Below are 26,252 nucleotides of genomic sequence, written 5' to 3'. Positions count from 1 at the left end.
AATTAATATACTATGTTTTAGATATATGTTAGATATTTTTAGAGAATTTTTATAAAGGTAAGAAGTTACCCCTTTCAGAAAATAGGTAGCAAGGAGTGACATAATTATAATAATAATAATAACTAACATATGTACTTACTATGTTTTTAATCTTCAGAACCTACTTAAGATGCATGTACTATGTATTAATGTAAATGTTCAATGTTCAAAATAGATCAAAGAGCTACTTTAAAATATCTGGAGTGCAGACTGTTTCAAAATATGAAACAATACTAGTGTTACTGATGGAAAAGGGATTTATAATAAATACCCAGAATAAAAACAAGTAATGTTGTGGTTGAAGGAAGATGGATGAGACATCCATTTCAATGGCTGGCTTTCAAGTGGGACAGAATAGAGATACATACTGAAGAAATTCAAGGAATATGAAGAGACAAATCCAAGATATTTTATTCACCTAAATCGTGAATTATACCCAAATCAGAGCTCAGTCACAAAGTAAGAGGCAGAAGCATATGTAAATTGTGAGGTGACTATCATTTTACTTCAACAAAAGTTGAAATTTAATGCAAAATAATCAGGGAGATGGTAAATAAACAGTAATTGGGATTAACAAGAGAAGAAAGTCTTGACTTTATTTTAAACTAAGTATCACAGGCATGATGCTCCTCACCGGAATAATTACAAGGTCCTCATCACTTAAGTGCCCTTGAACTATTAATATTTGGAACCAATACTCACCCAACTCTGGCCATGAAATCATCAAATTTGCAGAAAGGTGAAACTTTATCTACTTAAATACCATGTATTTAATAAATGCTCTTAAAGAAGCTAATGAGTTATCTTGCTAGCTACTTCATATGTTTGTTAATTTACTGCTTAAAAATGTATCTTAGAGTGTTCTAAAAAACATTCAGTTTATTCAGTTGGATAAATCTAGTTTATATACTTTAAAAATGCCTATATGATAGTTTGTATTTGCTATATTTTATTTTCTAGCTCTTAAAATCTTTCTTCATCCAGAAGCCAGCCATACTTAAGTTTTAAGCTTTATGTTAAGATTGAAAATGCATAAAAATTCTTTATGTAATACCCCATTCCCTGGCTCTGAATACTATGTTCATCTATAGAGTGCTTGACTATAATTTGGTAGATATTTATTGAATATTAATAGCTAATAGAAAAGAATCCCACATAAAAGAAAACAGTTTCTGTCTTACCATTGTCCACAATCAAATTTTTAGGGGTCTTTATCACTTTGAAAGGCTGTTAAAATAAAAGGAGGTATATTTAGGGTTTAGTTACCAAAACCTAAAGTACAGTAGCTGATTATGTATGTAGTAATACATACCAACCTTCTCTTTGTGGAAGATTGTTTTTCAATTTGATGCTAATGGTCAAAGATTTAATTAGTAAAGATATCTCATTCACCTTATTTTTCTGGGGTCTTGTGTCATATTAGTAATTGCCCTTTTCTGACAGGCTTCAGAGCTTTCCATGTTCTTAGTTTTCTGCCTAGGTTGCGGAAATGCTTACGAGGGTTTTTTAAATAGATCTGTTACATATACTTTTATAATAACCCGTATAAAAATATAAACATTGTGCTCCCCCCCCATTTGACATTATACAGCACACTTTTGGTGTTTAGAATTTATCATTATCATGCAAATTGGATTAATAGTAGCCAAAGTACAAAATCCTATTGGAAAAGAGGATTAGAGGTTTTACCACACCAAACTGACAAAAAGTTTTTTACATATGGAAATTGGGAGACAAATGTAACTTGCTTTGAGATCATTTCATCTTTAAGATTGTTTCATCCTATAGATCTATTATCTAAGCAATGAGAGTATTAACAGCATTTGCTTCTTCAAAGGATGTTGAAGCAAAATTGATTTTCTTCCAGTTTGTGGACATGATCCCTGGACTATGGTTGAGTGAGAACTGGGTGTTAAGTTCTTTTAGTTTCTTCCATTACGTATCTTAGTGCTACATGTTAGTTTTTTTTTTTCTTGAATGTCTCAATGTCCTCAGTTTTTTTCCCTCAATGCCTTAATAGTTGCTTACAAAAACAAGTGGGGTAAAAAACTACTGAAGTAAAAAATTTACATTTGAGAAATTACATAATTGCAAATATTTTTAAAAAGTGAATATAGAAAAAATAACAACGATGTAATACAATGAAAACACAATAGAAAGCTATATTAAAATATCCTTGCAGAAAACAACTTCATAATTTTTAGTCTTAAATATACCAACAAATTTAAACTGCCTTAAAAATGTCATAATATACATTATTTTATCTATTTTTTTCTTTTAATGATATGACTACTAGATACAGCAAATATTATCTAAGAATGGGATACAAACTATAAGACATAATTATTTTCTAGAATTGCTTGTTAGACAAAAGGAGTGGTAAAATGCTTCTGTAATAGTACTATGCGGGCCATATTTATTCCATCACATAGTTAATTCCTAAAGCTGAAACAATCATTACATTTTGATGTTCATCTGTTTTATTGAACTACCCACAGGGAGATTTATGGGAATGCTATCATGTCAGGGTCACAAGATTAAGTGAACAGTGATGACAGTAAACAAGCCATTTCTCTATATTCCAAAGGGTTTAACTCAGTTACTTAAAATGCCATAAACATAAATAGTCTTCTCTCTACAATGTATCCATGACAGATGACTTCAAAATACAGCACTCTAGGGCAATGGCACTTTCCAACTAAAGAGGCAATCCTTATTATTGACAAAAGACAGTAAGCTACTTGTGAACACAAGCAGCAAAAAACACTTCACAATCTAATGCATAAAACTGTACTGTGAATATAATATAGAGAAATGCCACTGGAAATTAATTTACTCATTTCATTTATATAAACAAAAATATATATGATATATGATATATGATTTGCAGTTATAAAACGATCTTTATAGAGAAAAATACTGTTTGAATTCAAAGTATTAAACATTTTTGTATGTCTCTTTATGATTTTCAAAAAGTCAATGGGTTGAACATACTATTTTAGGGAATATAGTGGTATTTACTAAAAATGTCTAAAATACAAGCTTATAAAAACAATCACATTAAATGAGTCCACAGATTTTTCTCAACAGCCTAGTAAGGTACCATCTCCAACGATTCCAGCAAAAATACCATCTGCCAAAACAGCAGATGTTACTGCTTGAGAAATATTTCCTACAGTTTCACAAAAGCATATGGTAATTAGGAGCCAAATAAATGACTGAGGGATTGTGGTCATCTCCCTTTAACTCCAAGCACTTGTTGCAAATGGTCAAAAATTTCAAACTTTATGTCATCTATAAATCAAGGAGAAGTTTCATTTATGTGAAAATCCAAAACTTTATTTTTTGTTTTAGACCTAATGACTTCCATGCTAAGAAAGTGAGATTTTGTGAGATTTTTAATTTTATAATCTATTTACTATTTTCTTCATTTATGTATTTTATACAACTCTAACTCCATGTATTAAGCATTTTACAGAGTGTCTTATTTCTGAGACTTATGAAAATAATCATTCTAATTTTTAAAAAGCCTATATATGCTAGGAAAAAAAGCAACAGAAATAATTGGCTGGAAATCAGTTGGGTCATAAAGGTTTTAGTGTAATCATCTTCATAGCCAAATTACAGACATTTTTGGTCTTGACCCATGAAACCACTATGGGTTTATATCACCCCATCCTTTCAAATCACTGCTCTTGCCTATGTGATCTGCATTAGATTTCTATCAGGGAAAATGATCTGATAGACTTTTTAAAGTTCCACCATCCATCCTACAGTTTATTTTCTACTCTTGTTTATTTGGACTTGACAAATATTTTATTTATACACACAAACACACACACACACACACACATATTGAACTACCTCAGGGAGTTATATATAATTATATATATAGTTATAGCTACATTTTATTTATTTATTTATTTATTTATTTTTTAGGAGAGGTGAACTTTGAACTTTAGGAGAGGTGAACTTTGAGACTCCTTTAAGGCTCTTGCTGAATCTGGCAATACCATCTATTCCTCTCTCCGCCTGGAGTTCTATCCCAACATCCTCTCCCATTCTTTTTATTTGCTGAAGTCTTAAAAGAAGCTGACAATCATCCTTTCCATCCCAAGTAGTAAAATTATCTTGGGTAATTCAATATAAGTGCCAAATATAAGATCCCATCTTTTTTTCAGTTTATTGACCTCCTCATTACCATGATCTTCAACTTAACTCCACTTAACCACTTTCAGGACCACATTCTGGATTTGTCAATCTTGTACTGCTATTGTTATAAAATCTTACATTAAAACATCGTAAAACTTCCCATTCTTTCAGCTCACCAACCTTGTTTTCTTGACTCCATTATTATCTGCCTATCAATCTCCTTCTTTCCTTACTTTCCTTCCTGAACTACCTTAGACTAGGTACACAATCTATCATTTCAACAATTTTCTTACTTGTATCTTAATATCATTGCTCCTTTCCCTTGATGAACCTACCCAGCAAAACACAACCCAGAAGAATCTACTATTTTCAGTGCTTGGAAGAAGAAAGCATATATATATTGCTGACAGCACCTGTTGATGGAAAATCTGTGTATGTGTGCTGTATGGGGAGAGGGAGGACTGAAAGAAAGAAGTAAATCAAGGATGTCTCCTAGATGTCCTTCGCTGGGTAAAAAGAGAGATGAAATTTGTACTGGAAAATATGTTTTGGCCATGCCTGAGAAAGTTATCACATGCATAACTAGTGACCTAATGTCAAATGGAGCTATCGTTTCAATCTTGTGGTAGACATTTATACTAGAATATGCCACAGGCAAGGCAAACTCAATAATCATTTTCCCATCTATACCAGTTCTTTGGGTGTTTTTAATTCTAAGAATGGCCCCACCATTCACCCACAGAATCATGAGAGTAACATGGACAACATCCTTGGTTCTTTCCTATCTAGTTAATCACTAAGTCATCACAACCCTTAGATTTATGTTTTTTATTAGAGCAGTTAGGATCAGTAACCTCAATTAAAACAGTGAGTTGAAGTCAAAGGTTCAAATTACCAATGAAAAATAAAATATGTTCCATGATTACAGAACCTTTGCTCCAAACAGATGTCCCAGGATAGGTGTAGAAAGGTTTGGGCTAGGGAATCTACATGGATGAGAAAAATAAGCAAAATCTCCACTTCATTGTACGCCAACCCCTCCAAAACAAGCAAGATTTTGAATCTAGGAGACCTGAGGCTACTCTTACCTTCTTAGGATCCCTAAGAGATACTCCTTTTAAAACATAGTTCAACTATCCCTAAAGAGAGATGGACCATAGAGGCTTGAGTGGCGAAGAGACTGAAGCATCCAAGGTTCGAGTTTATTCCAAGACTAAGAAGATGATATATGAAGAGAGTCCTGAAAGGGGGTTGGGGGACATCTACTTCCAGTGAAATAGCAGGAACATACAAGGCTGTACCCTAGGTGCCACAGCTCCTTGCATTAATATAGAACCTCATCTCTCATTCTGTCCAGAAACAGACCTCTCTTCAAGCATAAATTAAGCATATCTCTAGAGCCCAGAGTGAAATGAGGATCCCAGGGCTTTATATTAATAAGATTACTAGAATCTCTGCATAATCCAGGAATGTATATATAGGGTCTTATTAATAACTGAGATTGAATTTTCTAACAGTCCCATGGAGAGGACTCGGAGCAAATTAGTTTTGAATTAAATAAATACCTGAGAGCAGTGGCTATAGTTTCTACCCATTATAGATGGCAACAGAGAATGTTTAAAGAGAAGGGAAACAGAAGTGAAGCCAGGAAGTGAAAGTTAATGGGATTATTTCAGAATATTCTAAAGCCAGAATTTATTTCCAGTCTTCACTCCACAACACTACTTGCTCATTCTTTACGACTTTAAATTCATGATACAGTGAGTATGAGAACTCTTGTTTTGAAGGTATAGAGTATCAGGTTGAAATCCAATAAGTATGTCATTTTCCCATTTGAAAATGTTCATTTACATAGCTCTTAGGAAGCTAAAGGATAAGCATTCTATGAAACTTCATAGCCTTTAAATGAATGCGGACTGTGATATAAATATATTTGATTTCTAAGCAGGTTTTTTTTCCCCATCTTATATCTCACATTGTTATGGAGATCATAATTAGTAGATTTAGTATAACCCTTAACAATCAATACACCTGGCAGCACAGTTTGTAACAACTGTATTCACTGAGTATAGAGCACATTCCTAATTTAAATCTTGACACTTTAAGCTACTTAAAAATTGCTGTGAGAAAGTTCTCTTTTCCTCCCTTTGAACATCTCATAATCTTTAGTAGAGAATAATACATTTACTACATTTACTTTAGGATTTTAAAAACTATATAATTAAAAAAGTACATATAGTGAAAATCAATTCATTTATAGGTATTAGGTACAGAAAAATCTAACTTACATTCTTAGGATTATATGACAAATATACCTGTGGTGGCATGAAAATAATTGAGATAATCTAAGTTGTAATTTATTTAACTTTAAAACAGTAGATTAATATTTGATTATAATTCTCAATATTAAAAATTGAATATAGTTTGATAAATATTAGTATTCATAGCTCAAGAGTCATCTATAAAGACTTCTCTGGGCCTTTGATTTTTTAAAGTTTTTGAACATTTATTAATTTATATACAGTAAAATTCATTTTTGGTGTACAGTTCTATGAATCCTGATAAAAGCACAGCCATGAAACCTACTGCAATTAAGATATAGAACAGTTCAATCCTTCCCAAAACTCCCTCACATTATCCCTTTCTTGTCAAATTCTCTTTCTACTCTTAACTCCTAGAAACAACCAATATGTTTTATTTCCCTACAGTTTTGCTTTTTCCAAATGTCACATAAATGGAATTATACAATTTGTGTTCTTTTGAGTCTGGCTTCTTTCATTTTTGCAGAATACACCTGAGATCCATTCAGGTTGTTGCATGTATCAAGAGTCAATTCCTTTATATTGCTGAGTACTATTCCATTATATAGATGTACTGGTTATTTATCCATTCACCAGCTGAAGGACATTTGGGCTATTTTCAATTTGGGGGCATTTATTAATAGAGCTGCTATGAGCATTCCCGTAAAAGTTTTCTGTGTGAATGTTAAGTCTTCATTTCTCTTGAAGTTAATATGTAGGATTGCTGTGTCACATGGTAAGTGCATGTTCGATTGTATAAGAAAACCGCCAAACAGCTTTCCAAATAGGATACACCATTTGTATTTGCAGTGGCAATGTACGTGAGCTCCAGCTACTTCGTCTGTTTGCCAGCTCTTGTATTGTAAGGTTTTGTTTTAATTTTAGTCATACGAATAGATAAGTATTAGCATCGGATTGTTGTTTTACTTTGAACTTTCTTTTTTTTTTTTTAAAGATTTTATTTATTTATTTGACAGAGAGAGATCACAAGTAGGCAGAGAGGAAAGCAGAGAGAGAGAGAGAGAGAGAGGAGGAAGCAGGCTCCCCGCCAAGCAGAGAGCCTGATGCGGGACTCGATCCCAGGACCCTGGGATCATGACCTGAGCCGAAGGCAGAGGTTTAAACCACTGAGCCACCCAGGCGCCCCCTGAACTTTCTTAAGAGCCAAGGATAGTATTTTTTCATGTAGGTATTAGTCATCTATATATTGTCTGTGCTGAAGTGTCCAAATATTTTGCTTGCTTTTTTATTGTAATGTTTGTTTTCTTACTATTAAGTTTGGAAAGTTCTTTATACATACATATCACATATATACAAATATACATATATATTTGTATACACACACACCCCCACACACACACTTATAAGTCCCTTGTATACTATTATACTTGGGTAAATATATATACTAATATTTCCATCCATTTATATTTGTAAGACCTTTATAAGATTATGTGATTTGTAGTCTATAGTTTTCCCAGTCTGAAAGAATGTGGAATTCTCAAGTTTCTTTCACACAAAGTTTTTAATTTGATAAAGCCTGCCATGGATTGAATGTTTTTGTGTCCTCCCAGCAGCCCGTACCCCCCCACCCCCAATTTTATGTTGAAACCTAATCCCCAATGTGGTAGTATTGGAAGTGAGGTCTTTGGAAAGTGATTAGGTAATGATGGTGGAGCCCTCACAATGGGATTAATGCTCTTATAAAAGGAACCCTAGGGAGATCCCTCAACTCTTTCATCTTGTAAGGATACAGCATGAAGGCCCCCATCTACATGAATTGGGATATGGGCTCACCTGACACTAAATTTGCCAGTGCTTCTATCTTGGACTTCTCAGCCTCCAGAACTGTTAGATACAAAAATTTCTGTTGTTTATAAGCTACCATATAGTGTTTTTGTTATAGTAGCCCAAGCAGACTAAGATGAAGTCCACTGTAGGTCTTTTTCTTTCTTTTATCAATCAGGCTTTTAGTGCTCTATCTAATAACTCTGTACAACACGAACAAGGTTGCAAAGATTTCCTCTTATATTTTCTTCCAGAAATTTTAGAATTTACATGGTATACAAAAGTCTACATCAGTTTAAAGTTAAATTTTGCATAAGATGCAAGTCATAGTTCAGGGGTCTAATTTTTGCATTTGAATATTTGATAGTTCCAGCATTATTTGTTGAAAAGACAGACTATAATGTCTCCACTAACTTGTCTTTGCATCTTTGTGGGAAAAACCATAACAAAACAAAACAATTCTTTCTTCATTCCCGATTTCCAAGTTCCCTTATGTTTCTTCCTCCTTGTGCCAGCATTTCTTTGAGAACATGTCTGGCAGAGAGGAATTCTCTTAGATTTCCATCATTTGACAATGTTTTTAGTTTGTTTGTATTTCTAGAGGGTATTTTTGTTGAATACAGAATTTTGGTTTGGCAATTGCTGGACTCTATGATTTCTGATGAAATGCTATAATTATTTGAATTATTTTTCCTTTATATGTAATGTTTATATGCTCTGGATTCTGTTAAGATTTTTTTTTTAATCTTTGGTTTTTAGGAGATGGATTATGATGTGTCTGAGTATAGTTTTTACTGAGCTTATCCTGAGCTTCTTGAATATCTAACTTGACTTCTTTCACCAAAGTTGTTAAGTTTTCAGCCATTTTTTTCTTTTAATAATTGTTCTGCATGAATCTCTCCTCCTTCTTTGAGACTTCAATGATATGAATTTTAGACCCTTTAATATTGTCCCACAGGTAACTGGAGCTCTTTCCCTCATTTTCCCACTCTGTTTCTCTCTGTTCTTCACTTGTATAATTTTGGTGATCTATCATCAAGCTCATGGACTCTCTTCTGTCAGAATCTTCATTCTACTATAAGCTCATTAAATCATCATTTTTTATTTCAGATACTACATTTTTTATTTTCATCTGGCTCTTTTATATACTTTCTATTTCTCTTCTGAGATCTTCTGTCATTCCATTCATTTAAAAAATGTTAACTTGACTTCATGGAAGGTAGTTCTAACAGCTGCTTTAAAATATTTTTCTCATACTTTTAATATCTGGGTTATCTTGGATTGGTACATATTATCTTTTCTTGAGAAATGATAAGATTTCGCAGGTTCTTTGTATATTAGGTAATTTTGGATTATATCTTGGATATCTTAAATACTATGTTGTAGGACACTGGACCCTGTTAGCCACCTATTAAGAATGTATGTGTGTTTATTTTTTTTTGAGCAGTCAGTCTACCCTGTTAGGTTCAGATTGCAAGTTCTATCTTGCCTTGTGTGGGCAGTAGTTCTATTGTCTATTTAGACCGTTATCTTGGACTTGTAAAACTTTAAAAATACCTTCTAAAGCCCCAGATTTTTTAGTCTTATCCAGTTTAATAAGTGTTTTTTATTTCATTATTCCAATCAATAATTTTTACAATAAATACAAAAATTAGTTTCATTATTGAAATGACCATGGGCTTTAGGGTTACATGGATCTAGATTCAATTCCTGTTCCTATTACTTAGTTGTATAACACTGGGCCAGCTACTCCATTTCTCTGAGACTCACATTTCTTCTTTTTTTTTTTTTTAAGATTTTATTTATTTATTTGACAGACAGAGATCACAAGTAGGCAGAGAGACAGGCAGAGGGGGCGGGGAGCAGGCTCCCCACTGAGCAGAGAGCCAGACATGGGGCTCGATCCCAGGACCCTGGAATCATGACCTGAGCCGAAGGCAGCGGCTTTGACCTGAGCCACCCAGGTGTCCCAAGACTCACATTTCTTACGTGCAAATCGGAAAAAATAATACCTACCTTATAAAGTTATTAGAATAAAAATAAGATATTAGATGTGAAGTATCAACTGAGAGACTGCCATTACAAAGAAGCACTCAATAAAATCTTCTACTATACAAAAACTCAATAGTAATGCCTATATGAAAATGTACACTAAAAATTGGGATCATATATGTGTGTGTGTGTTTATGTGCATTTTTACTAAAGAGCCTATTAAAATCTCGAGTTTAATTTAGGTTGTTATAGCTTATGCAGTTTTTTCCCCCCAGTTTTACTAAGATATAGTTGATATCCAGCATGCTATAAGTTTAAGGTGTATAGCATAATAATTTGACTTATATGTATTGTGAAATGATTACCATAGTAAGATTAGTCAACATTTATCATCTCACAGAGATATGAAAAAAGAGAAAAAATGGTTTTTTTCTTTGTGATAAGAATGCTTAGTATCTAGTGACTTAACTTTCATATGTGCCATATAGCAGTGAGCTAGTCATCATTTTGTACATTATATCCCCAGTACTTATTTATCTTATTGAAAGTTGGTACGTTTTGACCACCTTCCTCCAATTCACCCTCCACCAACTGCCTATAGCTGGTAGCTACAAGTCTCATCTCTTATTCTATGACTTTGTTTTTTTCTTTCTTTCTTTTTGGTTCCACATGTGAGATCATATAATATTGGTCTTTCTCTGTCTGACTTATTTCACTTAGCATAATGTGAGGTCCATCCATGTTGTTGCAAATGGCAGGACTTCCTTGTTTTGTTTTGTTTTTCTTTATGGCTGAGTAACATTCCATCACACACACACACACACACACACACACACACACCACACAACGCACACACACATATTCCTATAGATGTGACACAAAACTGGATCCATTCACGGATTGATGGAGACTTAAATTGTTTCCATGTCTCAGCTATTGTAAATAATGCTGTTATGATCATGGAGGTCCAGATATCTTTTCAATATAGTGTCTTGGTTTCCTTCGAATATATTCCAGAATAGGAATTGCTGAATCATACGGTATTTCTATTTTTAATTTTTTGAGGAACCTTCATACTATTGCCCATAGTGGCTGCACTATCCAATTTACATTCTTGCCAACAGTTGCTCAAGGGTACCCTTTTCTCCACATTCTTGCCACATTTGTTCTCTCTTGTCTTTTTTTTTTTTTGAAGATTTTTTTTTTTTTTTTTTTATTTATCAGAGAGAGAGATAGAGCGAGAGTGAGCACAGGCAGACAGAGTGGCAGGCAGAGACAGAGAGAGAAGCAGGCTCCCCGCCGAGCACGGAGCCCGATGTGGGACTTGATCCCAGGACGCTGGGATAATGACCTGAGCCGAAGGCAGCCGCTCAACCAACTGAGCCACCCAGGCGTCCCTCTCTTGTCTTCTTGATGATAGCCATTCTAACAGGTGTGAGGTGATATCTCACCATGGTTTTGATTTGTGTTTCCCTAATCATTGGTAACGCTGAGCATCTTTTCATGTACCTGTTGGCCATTCTTATATCTTCTTTGGAAAAATGCCTATCAAGTCCTTTGCCCAGTTTTTAAGTAAGCTATGTAGTTTAAGAAACTGAAAATGTGATAGAAAAATATAAGATAAAGAAAAACTGTTCATACATACTAAGGATTATTTTAAAACATTAATTCTTGAATATGTGTTTTTAAAGGGCTGTCAGATTCTAGTTCCTCCTCAGGACAAAATAAAGAGCAATAATATTAATTCAAAAGCTAAAGTATGTTAGAGCCAGCATGACCACTGAGTCAAAAGATAAAAGGAATTTTATGTTAAAATTCAATATTTTCTTGGGTAAGACAGCAAGTATAACATTATAGGAATGAAATTCCTTCAGCTTTAACATATATTTAATAACAGGAATGTAACTACCATTTAATCCTTCCTCTTAGGAAGCTACAAGTTTATGGGAAGACATATGTATCTGCACAGCTATAAAACATTAAGTGGTATAGCAAAGATAATTGCAATACAGATAATAACAAAATAGGAGGAGGTAGGGTTAAGAAAAATAGGGAAAGTCAGGGAATGCTACAGGAAGGGTGATATTTGAACTCAGCTATAAATAGAGTGACCGTACTTCCCTATTACTCCCAATATGTCTTTAAAAAGCAGTCAGCCTGACCTTTTAAAACATTAATCAGATCACGTTACTCTTCTGCTCAAAACCTTTCACTGCTGTTTATGCCACTTAGGATAAAGTCACAAATTCTTAACATGATCTATAAGACTTTAAATCATCCGGCTCATATGTTACTCTCCAGCCTTATCTCAAGCCACTATCCCCATTGCTCACTAAGCTCTAGAAATATGAGCCTCCTTTCGGTTCATTTTATTATATCTAAGCTGAGTCTTTGTTTAATATTTCTCTCTCTTGAATGTTCTATACCTCACCTGTTGTGATGATTCCCTGTTCACTCTTTAGCTCAAACAGAACTTATTTAAAGAAATCTTCTCTGATTCCCTGATCTAACATGAAGATCATTCGTTATACCCTCTCCTTTAGATTACCCTGTACTTTTCGTTCCTAGTAATTGCCGGAGTTGTATTTATATTTTTTATTTCTATAATCATTTGTTTTGTTTAATATCAGTCACTTCTATTTGACTATTATAAACTAAATGAGGATAGTGAGTAAGTCTTCTTTACCACTATGCTAACAAGAGTTATCTGTTCATTAAATTAATAAAATCAATAAATTATAGCTATATATTACAAGTTAGAGGGTTCTGGGAAATCTCTTTTCATGAATTGATGGCTGATGGGAAATTACTTTAAAAAGGGTCTTTGGAAGGAGAAGAATAAAATGGGAGGACTGATGCTACTTGATTCAATACTACCATAAAGCCACATTAACCAAGACAATATGGTGTTTCTGGAAGAACAAATAGGTCAATGGGACACAGAACCCATAAATACACTACAGACTTTACATCCTTCTAAAAAAATTAGCTAAAAACGGATCACAGACCTAAGTATAAAATGCAAAACCATAAAAATTCTAGAAGAGAAAACCTAGATGACTTTGGGTATATATGGGTGGTGCCTTTTTAGATACAACACCAAAGATATTACCCATAAAGGAAACAACAGAAGCCAGACTTCATTAAAATTAATAACTTCTGCACTACAAAGGACACTATCAAGAGAATGAAAAGACAAGCCACAGACTGGGAGAAAATATTTGCAAAAGACATATCTGATAAAGGATGGTTATGCAAAATATAGAAAGAGTTCTTAAAACTCAATAATAAGAAAGCAAATAACTTGTTTAAAAAATGGGTCAAAGACTTAACAGACACCTCACCAAAGAAGATGTACATATGGAAAATAAGCACATGACAAGATGCTCCACATCATATGTCATCAGGAATATTCAAATCAAAACAATGAGATGCCACTCCTGCATACATCCATTAGAATGGTCCAAATCTGGAACACTGACAATAGTTAATGCTGGTGAGGAGGTGAAACAACAGAAATTCTCATATATTGGTAGTGAGAATGCAAAATGTTATAGCCTCCTTGACACTCTGGTGGTTTCTTACAGAACTAATCATACTCTTATCATACCATTCAGCAATCATGGTTTTTAGTGTTTACCCAAAGGAGCTGAAAACCAAAGTCCATACAAAAACCTGCCCACAGATGTTAACAGCAGCTTTATTCATAACTGCCAAAACTTGGAAGCAACCAAGATGCTCTTCAGTAGGTAAATGGCTAAATAAACTGTGGTATATCCAGACAATGAAATATTATTTAGCACTAAAAGAAAAATCAGCTATCAAGCCATGAAAAGATATGGAGGAACCTTAATTGCATGCCACTAAGTAAAAGAACCCAATCTGAAAAGGTTACATACTGTACGACTTCAACTATATGACATTCTGGAAAAGGCAAAACTAAAGATTTAAAAACAAAACAAAACAAAACAAAACAGTGGTGGCCCAGGGTGGGGGTGGGGAAGGAGAGAAATGAATAGGCAGAACACAGAGAAATTTTAGAGCAATTAAAATAGTCCATATGATATTATAATGCTGGATATATGGGATAATTTGTCTCAACCCATAGAACCTACAACACCAAGAGTGAGCCGTCAGGTGGACTATGGACTTCGGGTGATTATGCTATTCTGTGTCAATGTGGATTCAGTCCCGGTAAAAAACGTACCGTTTGGGAGAATGACCATGATTACGGGAGAGGGTATACATGTGTGTTGGGAGAGGGTATAAGGAAAATCTCTGTTGTAAACCTAAAACTGCTCTAAAGAAATAGTCTTTTTAAAAAGGCTTTTTTCAAAGAGCTAACAAAAAAGAAAAGAGACTAACAAATATAAAAAGTCTACTCTGTGTCAGACACTGTGTTAAGCATTTTGCATTATAATACTTCACTTTACCATTTAAATAATCCAATGAAATGAGAATTGCTCCTCTCACTTTCCAGATGAACCTGAGCTTTGGTTTTATGCAAGGCTAAGGACATTTGTCATTTAATAATACAATTTCATTCAAAATATAAAATCGTCCCAGAAAACAGACTAATTTATTTTCCATTCCATCACCAGTACCACTGTAAAAAAGGTATACATCAAGTGTTCATTTACTAATTTATTCAGTGGATATTTATTTAGTACCATGTATCAGGCATTATTCTTGCTGTGAGGTATTCTATGGACAAAAGAGAGAAAAATCCCTTCCATTATGAAGCTTGTATTCTCATGGGAGACAAACAATGTAACTAATAAATAAGTACATCATATGTAAGATAGTAATAAATGTTGGAAAAGGAAAAATAAAGCACAGAAATACAATACAAAACACTTGGGGGGAAGAAGTGGCTACAGGTGATGGCTTTTTTGAGAAAGTACCATTTGAATTAAAACTGGAAGAAAGTGCGAGACGTAGCTACATAGATTGGGAGAAAACATTCCAAAGAGAATAAGCACGTCCTAAAAGCCAGAAAAACAGCAAAAAGCCACAGCGATTGGAATAAAATGAGCCAGGGGACAGTAGCAGGAGAGGAGGTCAAAGAGTTAACAAAGATCATAACCTCTCATCCATGGCTCACTCCACGGCAGCCATACTGGTCTCTGCCTGCTCTTGGAACAGGCCAACTCCTCCTTCTTTTCGCAGGCTGTTCCCTCTGTTTAAAATGCTCAGAGAGTTCTTTGACCAAGGTTCTTTATCAGAATCGATTTCTCTGAACACTCTATCAAAAATAGTGCATTCTGTCCTTGTAGGTCATTGTAAGGATTTTAACTTTTGGTGACACAGGAAACTTCTGGAACAACACCGTCCAGTGCAACTTTGTGCAATAATGGAAATGTTCTGTGCTGTCTAATATGCTAGCTGCCACCCACATGTGGCTACTGAATACCTGAAAGGTGGCTCTACATTTTTAATTAAATTTAATTTTTATTAAATTTCAATAGCCACATGTGACTAATGGTTACCATCTTGTGCAACACGGCTCTGGGGGTTTCTGAGCAAAGGAGCAAAAGGATACACATTTTAATAAAATTCGCCCAGGCTGTTGTTTTGAGAATGGCCTTTAGGAGGATCAAGGCAGAAGCAAAAAGACTAGAAAATGCTGCTGGGACAAGTCAAGTGAGAAATGATGGCATCATTTTGGATCAAGGGGACTGCAAAGGTAATGTGCTAGACATATTCTGTGACAGAGTCAGTAAGATGTGCCTCAGGGCTCAATATGTGATGTGTTAGGAGCAGATAGGATAAAAGCCACATTTACGGCCTGGGCAAATTTAAGAATGGAACTGCCCTCGGCTGAGGTAGAGATGGTTTGGGAGAAAGTCTTAGGAGATGTTTTGTCATCTGAAGTATGGTATCTAAGTAGAAGATGCCAAATAGGTAGATGGATAAACAAGTCTGGAGGTGAGTGAAAGATCTGGACTAGAGATAATAAACTAGGGAGTTATCAACATAGTGGTTGTGTTTTTAAGCCATGAGATTTGTAAAAGCTACAATAGAGAGTGCATAAGACAAAAAAGAGAAGCAATCTAAAGACTGAGTCTTATTAATTAGTCAAATACTAAGTAAGATTATAGAGAACAAAACCTATTCCTAAATATTTAGAGTTCAGTGACTTACTTAGGAAAGGATAATTAACAGAAAGATTGTGTGTTTTTTTGTTAGTCACTGGGAATTAATGTGCAGGAAAGAAGAGAAGCTACCTTTATATCTAAGGGGTCCTGCTGCCACTCTTTCTGTCAATCTAATGAAGCCCAGTAAAGGATTAGCTGAGCAGAGGATGCACTTGACTCATGACTGCTGTTGCGCAGGTGACTCTCTGTTAGCTGTATCCTAATTAGATGATGAAATAAATAAGGCCTCTCATGCATCTCTATACACTGAAGGCAATATTCTGAGTCATATCACCTGAATTATTAGCAATATTATGTTACAGTCCTGATTGTATATAACTAAGAAGATAAATCCAATTCAGGGAACACAAAAAAGAGGGACAAGGTCTAGAGCTGGGCAAAATGCCCATGTTATTGCTACCATGTATGATGTTAAACTTTACGTGTCAAGTTGACTAGGCTATGGTGCTCAGTTGTTTGGTCAAATAACAGTCTAGATGTTGCTGCGAAGGTATTTCCTAAATGTAGTTAACATCTACAATCACTGGACTTTAAATAAAAGATAAAATGTGGGGGGACCTCATCCAATTAGTTGAAGGCCGTAAAAAAACAAAAATAAAAACAAAACAAAATAAACCTTGAGGTTCATTGGAGAAGAAGAAATCCTGTGTCAGTACTATAGCAAAAATCATGCCTTAGTTTTTAGCCCGCCAGTCTATCCTACAAATTTCAGACTTACCAGCCCTCATAATCATGTGAGTCAATTCTTTAAAATAAATCTATGTCTATTTCTATATTTATATTTATACCTATATCTCTATATCTCACATATATCCCACTGGTTCTGTTTTTATGTTTTTCTGGAGAACTATGGCTGAAACACTGTCTCTCCCTGTGTGATACTATGTAAGTTTTTACTTAACTTCTAAAAGCTCCAGTTTCCTCAATATAATACGGAAAACATTTGAGTACCAAACTAAATAAAGATGTTCTAAAGGTTAAATGAAATAATTCATGTAAAAGTCTTAGTATGATGCCTGGCACACAAAAAGCATTCAATAAATCTAGATGTCACAGTATCACTATTATAGTTATATGAAACAAATATTGAGTGCTGATTATTTCTAAGGTCATTAAGTTATAATTTTACCTTAAATACAAAAATTATAAAGATTTACCAAGTCTATCTTATATTTGAAATATCAGGCCAGATGATCAAACAGTATCATGGTCATATTCTAGATGTTCTTCCCCAACTAAGAGAATAAGTTCTACCAGAATCCTTCTTAGTAGTGCGCTGGTCACAGTTAACCAACCCCTAAACTCTGCCAGAGACTTAAAAGCATTTAATAGGATCAAATAAAATGAAGACCTAAAAATGAAGAACATTAGCAATCGAAATATTGTGACCTGCCTCACTATTATTTTTCTAGAAAACTTCATTGTGTAGAGGAAATAAAAAACTTTTATGCCCACAAAACTTTAGCGAGAACATCTGTAATTCATAAACAATCAATTGTATGTTTTAAATCATTTTTTCTACATAATTTTGAAGTTTGTAATCTTTAACTTCTATTATAAATAACCTGTAAGTTATTATTTACTTGTAAATTTGTGAAACTCACCTATGAGAAACTGCTCCCCAAGCGCCATGCTTATTTGTGAGAATATTAAGGATCTTCTGTTTCAGCTGGTTTGCTGTAACGTGATCTCGATGTTTAGCAGCACTTATGAGATGATCACACATCTTTTCCTCCTCTCTTCTATCAGCAGCATACTGGGCACACTGCGACTACAAAAAATACGAACAATGCATAATGTTTAACAATGTATAACTTCTGCGGTGTCCCAGTAAGGAACTATATCTGACCTTAAATGGAAGGGTAATAACATAATTTTGTGAAAATTTAATTTAAGAAAAGTAAAACAGAAAGAATATGGTCACTACAATCACTTTTCAAACTTGTAAAAATGTGTTCTATATGCTTATACATAAAGTATATGGAAGATAATTTGGATGGTATTATATAAAGCAATTAATGATCTTTAAAGCTCTTAAAATTCTGAGTCTGATTTTAATATATTCCCAAAGTAATAATTTTAGAAGAATGGCTTATTAAAAATATAAATCTAATTATTATTTTAACCGATATGGTATATGCTGCACTTAAAATGAGAATTATATTCTTGAAAATTATATAGAGATCCAAAACTTGCCATTTTATTTATAGTTTTCCAATTTCATGAATGGCAATGTGGTATACAATGAAAAGCAATGACTTAGGAATTTAGACTTGGATTTATTCCACACTTTGTGAAAATTCTTTTCTTTCTCCATCAATACTCAGTTTCATATTTATAGAATGAGAAGTTAAAGTTTTCTCTATAATCTCTCCAACTCTAGAATTTAATGTGTTCAAAGGTCCCCATGATAACAACCCTCTTATTCTCATCTTTTCTAATAATCAGTTGTTCTGTCCACTGTCCGCATTCATGCTCACCAGTATCAGTGACATAGCTAATTGGTATCCATCTCACTGTGTATCAGAAAGGTTCAATATGGGGGTGTCTGGGTGGCTCAGTGGGTTAAAGCCTCTGCCTTTGGCTCAGGTCATGATCCCAGGGTCCTGGGATCGAGCCCCACATCAGGCTCTCTGATCCGCAGAGAGCCTGTTTCCTCCTCTCTCTCTCTCCCTGTCTGCCTCTCTGCCTACTTGTGATCTCTGTCAAATAAATAAATAAAATATTTAAAAAAAAAGAAAAAGAAAGAAAGGTTCAATATGAACATGAAGATGAACATCTCTTTAATTATGTTTGATTTTTTGTATAGTAATTTTTATATAGGGTGGACCGATTGTAAATTTTAACTTTACCAAGCATATAATATGAGTCGTATAACTAGAGGAAAAAAAGTCTCACATCTAAAAATCCATATAATTGGTTCACATTCATCTTTACTATGTAAAAATTTGTTTCATTGAAGGAATTTGAACATATCCCTTCAGTCAGTCTATCTATTGATGCAGACTATTACCACAAGTCATCTCTTTCAGAGAAATAACCTTACAGTACTCTAAGAAGGATTAATTCATTTTCCAATTTATCTTTTTGTACAGGGAATCACCAATTAGTACAATGATCTGCCTCCATAATGAGGTTAATATTTCATTAGCTCATTGGAGAGCAAAATTAAATTTTCATTTTTCTTCCTTAACAATTACAATGGTTAACTAAAAAAACTGTGAAGTACCCATCTCAAATTAAATATACTTTATCTCTTAATCACAGGCTTATATGGGAGACAGAGAAATTCCCAAAAAGTCCTAATAAAATATCATGACTTTTATAAAATCTTTTATAATTTAAAAGTGGTAAGTGTTTGGTAAACCACTTAAGCGTGCACACGCACACACACACACACACACAGAGACAAAGTCAATGCATTTACCAATACAGTTCTAACCTAAAAAGAACAAATTTAAACATTTCGGTTAAAAAAAAATACATCCATTAAATAACAATGATGATACTCTCAAAATTTGATTTATGTATTTTATTTTATATTTACATAATCTAAAAAGCACTGAGTCTTCATGTCCACTTCATAGCCTCTTATCACTCTTCGCCATGCATCCTCAACAGGAATGATCTCATGCCCAGGGCATAAAAAGTGGTATTGGGGATGAGAAAAAAACCACATCCTTTCTATGTATAAAGCACAGATGCATATATAGTACACAAACAGATATGCAGCATATTACAGAAATAAAATTTTACTGGGAGAGGGAGATTAGAAAAGATTCCTTAGGGGGGCACTAATGAAAAAAAGGCTGAGAACCACTGTCCTTGGCTTAATTTCATTTTGGTTAAATATGTGTTCAAACTTGTAACTAATATCTAGCTGCTTAAAAATCTATTTTAAATATTTTCATATGCTAAATATTGACCTTTTTATATCCCCACAAAATTTCTTGATTTTCTTAGTAGATATATGAATGATTCAAAACTCATCCTGCAGGGGATTCAGCTAATATTCTAAACCTTATTTACTAACAGAAGTCACTAGTTAATTGAATAGTCTTATTTTGTTTCAACTCCTGACATATCTCATATCCAAACATATTCTTCAAAGAACAGATAAGTCAAAATTTTCTTGACACCCAGATTATAGCAGGATACCTTGATAAATATCCAATAGTATTTACTCTTGAAGGGATATGATACTTTGATAAACACCCAATTGTCAATGTATTTTTATCAAAGCTTAAAATATTTGGTATTTTTTTCAAAATAAGGTTGTTGCAATCTCACGTGACAAGTGTGTGCTGTCTCCTCTGACAAATGAAGCAGAGGTTGAGTATGAGAGTGACAACAGTTATTTCTCTGTCTTGTGCTTTTCGGCTAGCAAGGTCAGAGATTACTAGACTGAGGGCATCAACTTGCATGACTAAGAGAGCTGGCTTACTGAGATAAAAACCTCATCAAAACTGAAATCTTGGACTCTGATTCCCAGCTGTGCCACACTTGTTTGCATGTTGCATCAGGAAAATAAATTGAAGGTTATTTATTATTTTCAAGGCCTATGTTCTCCTCTAAGATTTTGATAGATTCCTGCCTCATGTTGAGTGAAATAAGTCAAGCAGAGAAAGTCAATTATCATATGGTTTCACTTACTTGTGGAGCATAAGGAATAACACTGAGGACATTAGGAGAAGGAAAGGAAAAGTGAATTGGGGGAACACGGAGGGGAAGATGAAGCATGAGACTGTGGATTCTGAGAAACAAACAGGGTTTTGGAAGGGTTGGGGTGGGGGGATGGGTGAGCCTGGTGGTGGGTATTAAGGAGAGCACGTATTGCATGGAGCACTGGGTGTGGTGCATAAACAATGAATCTTGGAACACTGAAAAAATAAAATTAAATTAAAAAAAAGAAGAAGAAGAGTATTTTCAGGGCCACTGACAGTTCAACCTAAGCCAAACAGCAGGTCACCTGAATATTTCTGAAACCAAGTTTTATCAAAAATTGAATGAATTAAGTAATCACTATAATTTAAAACACTGAAATCAAGATATTGAATTGAGGCAATTCAAATAATGGCAAATAATTATTAACATGCTGAAAATATAAAAATAATATTTTTATAAAACCTACCAGTATAGAATATACAATATCTCAATACACTTTAGTTTTTGCACGTCAAATAGAAATGATAATTTTTTCTTTAGCCAAGGTACTTACGAGGATTTTAAAATTATTCTATTTCCAATATACGTATAGATCTACATTTATGTCATATAATAGCAAAGCTTAAGTTGTCAATAAAATATCGATTATAACAATAAGACAACTGAAGTGATCTTCAGTCACTCTAAAGATGGATATATTGATAAATAATAAATTATGGAATATTTGGTAAAACTGAGTTTTTTCATATAACAACTTGTTATGCCCATCTCTAAGTGATGTATAAACCAGTTTAAAAATTACTAAAGTAATTGGATCATAAAATCTTATTTGCCTTTAAGAGTACATTAGAACAACTTCAATCTACCAAAGGGTTAGGCATATTGTAAGAAGAATTTCTGCATGTTGTAAATGAGGTAAAAATCAGTGCTCTGTGTTTGGCATTTACGAAAGCTTTAAAAAAAAAAAAAGAGCTGCTTATAAAACAGTTTCTAAAAAACCTTCTTTATAAAAACCTTACCTCAAACTCTGCATGTTTATGTACATCCTCAGCTCTCTGTCTGTTCAAAATAAACTCCGCTTCATTGGCAACGCGAACTATATGGTCCTTCATAGCATGGCAAAGTAATCTAAAAAGGAAGATACCTTTGGAATTATTATTCTTAATAGCTTCAGTTAATACTACTTTTTAATAATCAAGTTTCAGTATCTGACATATTAATTATGCATAAAGTTTAAAGTTACATTATGAAATTAAGATAGATGAAATTATAATTCAAAGACATTTGAAATACAGAAATATACCATAAAAATGTTGCAACAATGCCTCTGGTAAGTACTGTGTGTCTTGTGAATGAATGATTCAGTTAATTTGATGTAGTTAATACAAAAGAATCAAGGCTTTTTGACAGTGTTTTAAATGGTTAAAACAACAGAATTCACCACCTTTGAAGTAAATGGTCAAAACAACAGAATTCACTATCACGGAAGTAAATTTTCACACAAAATCTAGATGGCCATATATTAGGAAATCTATAAACTGCATTTTTAAACAATATAAGTTATTTGAATATTCAAATTGTTTTGAAAAAGTATAGTAAGACATATAGTGAAAAGCCTCCCTTTATCACCTGGACACCTGATCTCCAAAATCATCAGGCACCGTTTGTTATTAGTTTCTTGCATGTTTTCAGAGACTTTTAAAAATACATAATACAAACACATTCTCCCCCGCCAATTTTCTTACACTATTGTTAGTGTATTATACAGTCTTTTCTGTACCTAGCTTTTCTCACTTAGCAATATATCTTTTTTTTTTTAAGATTTTATTTATTTATTTGACAGAGATCACAAGTAGGCAGAGAGGCAGGCAGAGAGAGAGAGGAGGAAGCAGGCTCCCCGCCAAGCAGAGAGCCCGATGTGGGGCTCGATCCCAGGACCCTGGGATCATAACCTGAGCCGAAGGCAGAGGCTTTAACCCACTGAGCCACCCAGGTGCCCCTAGCAATATATCTTGAAGATCTTTTCTTCTCTCTCTTTTTTAAAGATTTTATTTATTTATTTGACAGGCAGAGATCACAAGTGGGCAGAGAGGCAGGCAGGGGGGGTGGGGGAAGCAGGCCACCCGCCGAGCAGAGGGCCCCATGCAGGGGGTGTGATCCCAGGACCCTGGGAGCATGACCTGAGCTGAAGGCAGAGGCTTTAACCCACTGAGCCACCGAGGCACCCCTTGAAGACCTTTTCTTATGTACACACAGGGAGCTTCTTCATACTTCTTTTATAGCAAAGGCAGAGGTTATTCAAAGATGGCTGCAACAGTATCTCTGATCCCACATGCTCTTTTGAAGTGTGAGAGTGTTATTGCTCCATGAAAAAGAGGAGTCATTTTCTGCAGCCCTTAGGTCTGCCTGTGACTTCCTGTGACCAACAGAATATAACAGAGGTGATGCTTTGTGACTTCTGAGTCCAGGCCATAAAATGCCTTGCACCTTTTGCCTTTCTTTCTTGGAACTTTGTCTTCTAGAATCTGCTGCCCTGCTGAGAGAGCTCACATTATGTGGACAACCCAAGGAGAACAGAGGACCTCAGGATCCCAGGCCTAGATGAGCTCCCAGCCCAGAGCCAGCCTCCCAGATGACTGAAATGCCAGACAGCTTCGCAGGGAGCAAAGGAATTGATGAGCTGAGCCCAGTTATGAGAATAAAGAGAGATTTAAACCACATGATGATGATGATGATGATGATGATGATGAAGGAGGAGGAGGAGGAGGAGGAGAAGAAATCAGTTATAACTGTCACCAAACCACTTATTGAGAGACAGGTAACAAAAGAGGTAGTTTACACAAAATATTTAATTCTCACAAGAATCCTCAGAGATATATATTATTTTCATTTTTAAACATAAGAAACTAAGGCTCAGAAAAAATTAAGTTCTTTGCCTCAGATTATAATTTTTTAAAAATCCTCAAAATTCTATATATTTGGCATTGCATCTTCATTAGCCAACAATATTTTCTGTGTAAAACCTTTCATATTAACTACTGCCCTCCTCCACTGTGGGCATTCTAACATTAATTCTCGTCATTTTGTCAATTATAAACAGTGATTTGGCCTTTTTGCATCTTTTAAAATGTTTTCTTTTGCAATAAGCGATTACTGTGTTAAAAATAATCAAAGGACATTTGAAGTTACCTTTAAGTCTTTCTGAGTTTTTCTTAAATAGCAAACTTACAAAATAATGTCTATTCTTTTACATATGTCCTTTTAAGATTCAATTCGAATACTCACCTCCATTCATGGTCCAGTTTTTTCTCTACTTAGATTTTTAACAAGAGTGCTCTTTTTAAGATTGCTGTTCTTTATTTCCACTGCTCAATAATGAAATGAATTATCATTTTTTTCTTGCTCAAGCTGTTTTAAATTTTAATCAGAATGGGAAAGATTGAACCTAATTTTAACTTTTGTATATACTAAATAGCAACTCATAGTAACTATTTCTATATTGTTCACTACATTGTCTACCCATAGCAAACTCATCTTTTCACTGATAAATATGAATAAGCAAACAAAAAACTACTACTGAATATCCAGATATTTCCAAATTATTGCTTAAATATAATTTGTAAAAGCTCTATAACACGCCTTGGAAGTGAGTCTGTACTGACTTTATTTCTTCTTTGAAGTGTATTAAGTTTGAATTACCTAGCAGTAAGTTTTACTATCTTTTCAGCAAATTATGTGTGATATCTGTGTAGCATCTTCTATAAAAATCAGCAGGTGAATGATCTCTATATTTCTTAAGGCAGTAATGTAGATACTGAATTCAAGATAGTTCTCAGTAAAAACCTATTTCCCCAAAGTCCATATGTGGTCTGACATCATTACTCCATGATGAGATTTAAGGTAAATAATGGCTATCACTCTCAGACCAGCAGGGACTTCCCATCGTATGACATAGGCACAACTAAAATCTTGCATAGCAGCAGAGTAAGTAGAAATATCACCTGGAAACACGCAGCAATAACTCTCCAGTTACTTAAGAGGAACACAGGCATTTTTCAATGGGAATATTTTCTTAATTTTTAGAACAAAAATTAATGATAATATAAATTATTCAAAGAATGGAAAGTTAGGGGAATCTGTTAGAAACCACAATACTTGGAAAAAAGGCTCAGACTTCTCTATAATGTTGGAAGGCAAACAATCATACAGATAATCTTCAATTCACTGAGGGAGGTAGAAAAATAAAAGAAGTTAAAAAAAGACATTGGGAGATGGAGAGGAGAAGGAAGTTGAGGGAAATTGGAAGGGGAGGCGAACCATAAGAGACTATGGACTTTGAAAAACAACCTGAGGGTTTTGAAGGGGCGGGGGTGGGAGGTTGGGGGAACCAGGTGGTGGGTAATAGGGAGGGCACGTATTGCATGGAGCACTGGGTGTTGTGCAAAAACACAAGCCTCTGCCTTCGGCTCAGGTCATGATCTCAGGGTCCTGGGATCCAGTCCCTCATTGGGCTCTCTGCTCAGCGGGGAGCCTGCTTCCCTTTCTCTCTCACTGCCTGCCTTTCTGCCTACTTGTGATCTCTGTCTGTCAAATAAATAAATAAAATCTTTTTTTTTTAAATTTTACTTATTTATTTTTTCAGCGTAACAGTATTCATTGTTTTTGCACAACACCCAGTGCTCCATGCAATACGTGCCCTCCCTATTACCCACCACCTGGTTAAGCCGCTGCCTTCGGCTCAGGTCATGATCTCAGGGTCCTGGGATCGAGTCCCGCATCGGTCTCTCTGCTCAGCAGCGAGCCTGCTTCCCTCTCTCTCTCTCTGCCTGCCTCTCTGTCTACTTGTGATCTCTCTCTGTCAAATAAATAAATAAAATTTAAAAAAAATAATACTATCAAAAGAGAAAAGAGATGTGAAATACGGGAATATTCTGTTCAATAGCTTTGTTTAGTGCATGAAAGCTGAAGAAAGCCAGGAGGAAATCTAATATGTGCAAATTAGTGTGGATTACAAAACTTAAATAGATTAACAGAAGACAGCAGGGAGGGAGAGGCCCTGGGTCTGGCAGTTAATAGGTACGACTCCTCAGGAGCAAAACAGTGGATTGGTAAAGCAAAGAGGCATGGTGGCAGAGAGGGGCAGAGGGTGGGGAAGACTCTT

At 34.6% G+C, this 26,252-nt stretch overlaps 1 protein-coding gene across 8 annotated transcripts in view; it reads right to left on the bottom strand.

The window, feature by feature from the left end:
- The window catches only part of NBEA (neurobeachin), a 687,041-nt gene that overhangs the window by 281,022 nt on the left and 379,767 nt on the right, over window positions 1-26,252 (bottom strand). For all 8 annotated transcript variants that reach the window (XM_045977917.1, XM_045977919.1, XM_045977920.1 and 5 more), the window contains 2 exons: window positions 22,111-22,219; window positions 18,031-18,197 (listed from right to left, as the gene is read on the bottom strand). In XM_045977917.1, the coding sequence (XP_045833873.1) occupies window positions 18,031-18,197; window positions 22,111-22,219 (276 nt within the window). The remainder of the gene's footprint in view (window positions 1-18,030; window positions 18,198-22,110; window positions 22,220-26,252) is intronic.

This window comes from Meles meles, chromosome 14 (genome assembly GCF_922984935.1).
Source record: "Meles meles chromosome 14, mMelMel3.1 paternal haplotype, whole genome shotgun sequence".
In the NCBI taxonomy this organism is placed as follows: domain Eukaryota; kingdom Metazoa; phylum Chordata; class Mammalia; order Carnivora; family Mustelidae; genus Meles; species Meles meles.
The sequence above is the reverse complement of the archived record's forward strand: the minus strand, read 5'-3'. Positions and strand labels throughout refer to the sequence as shown.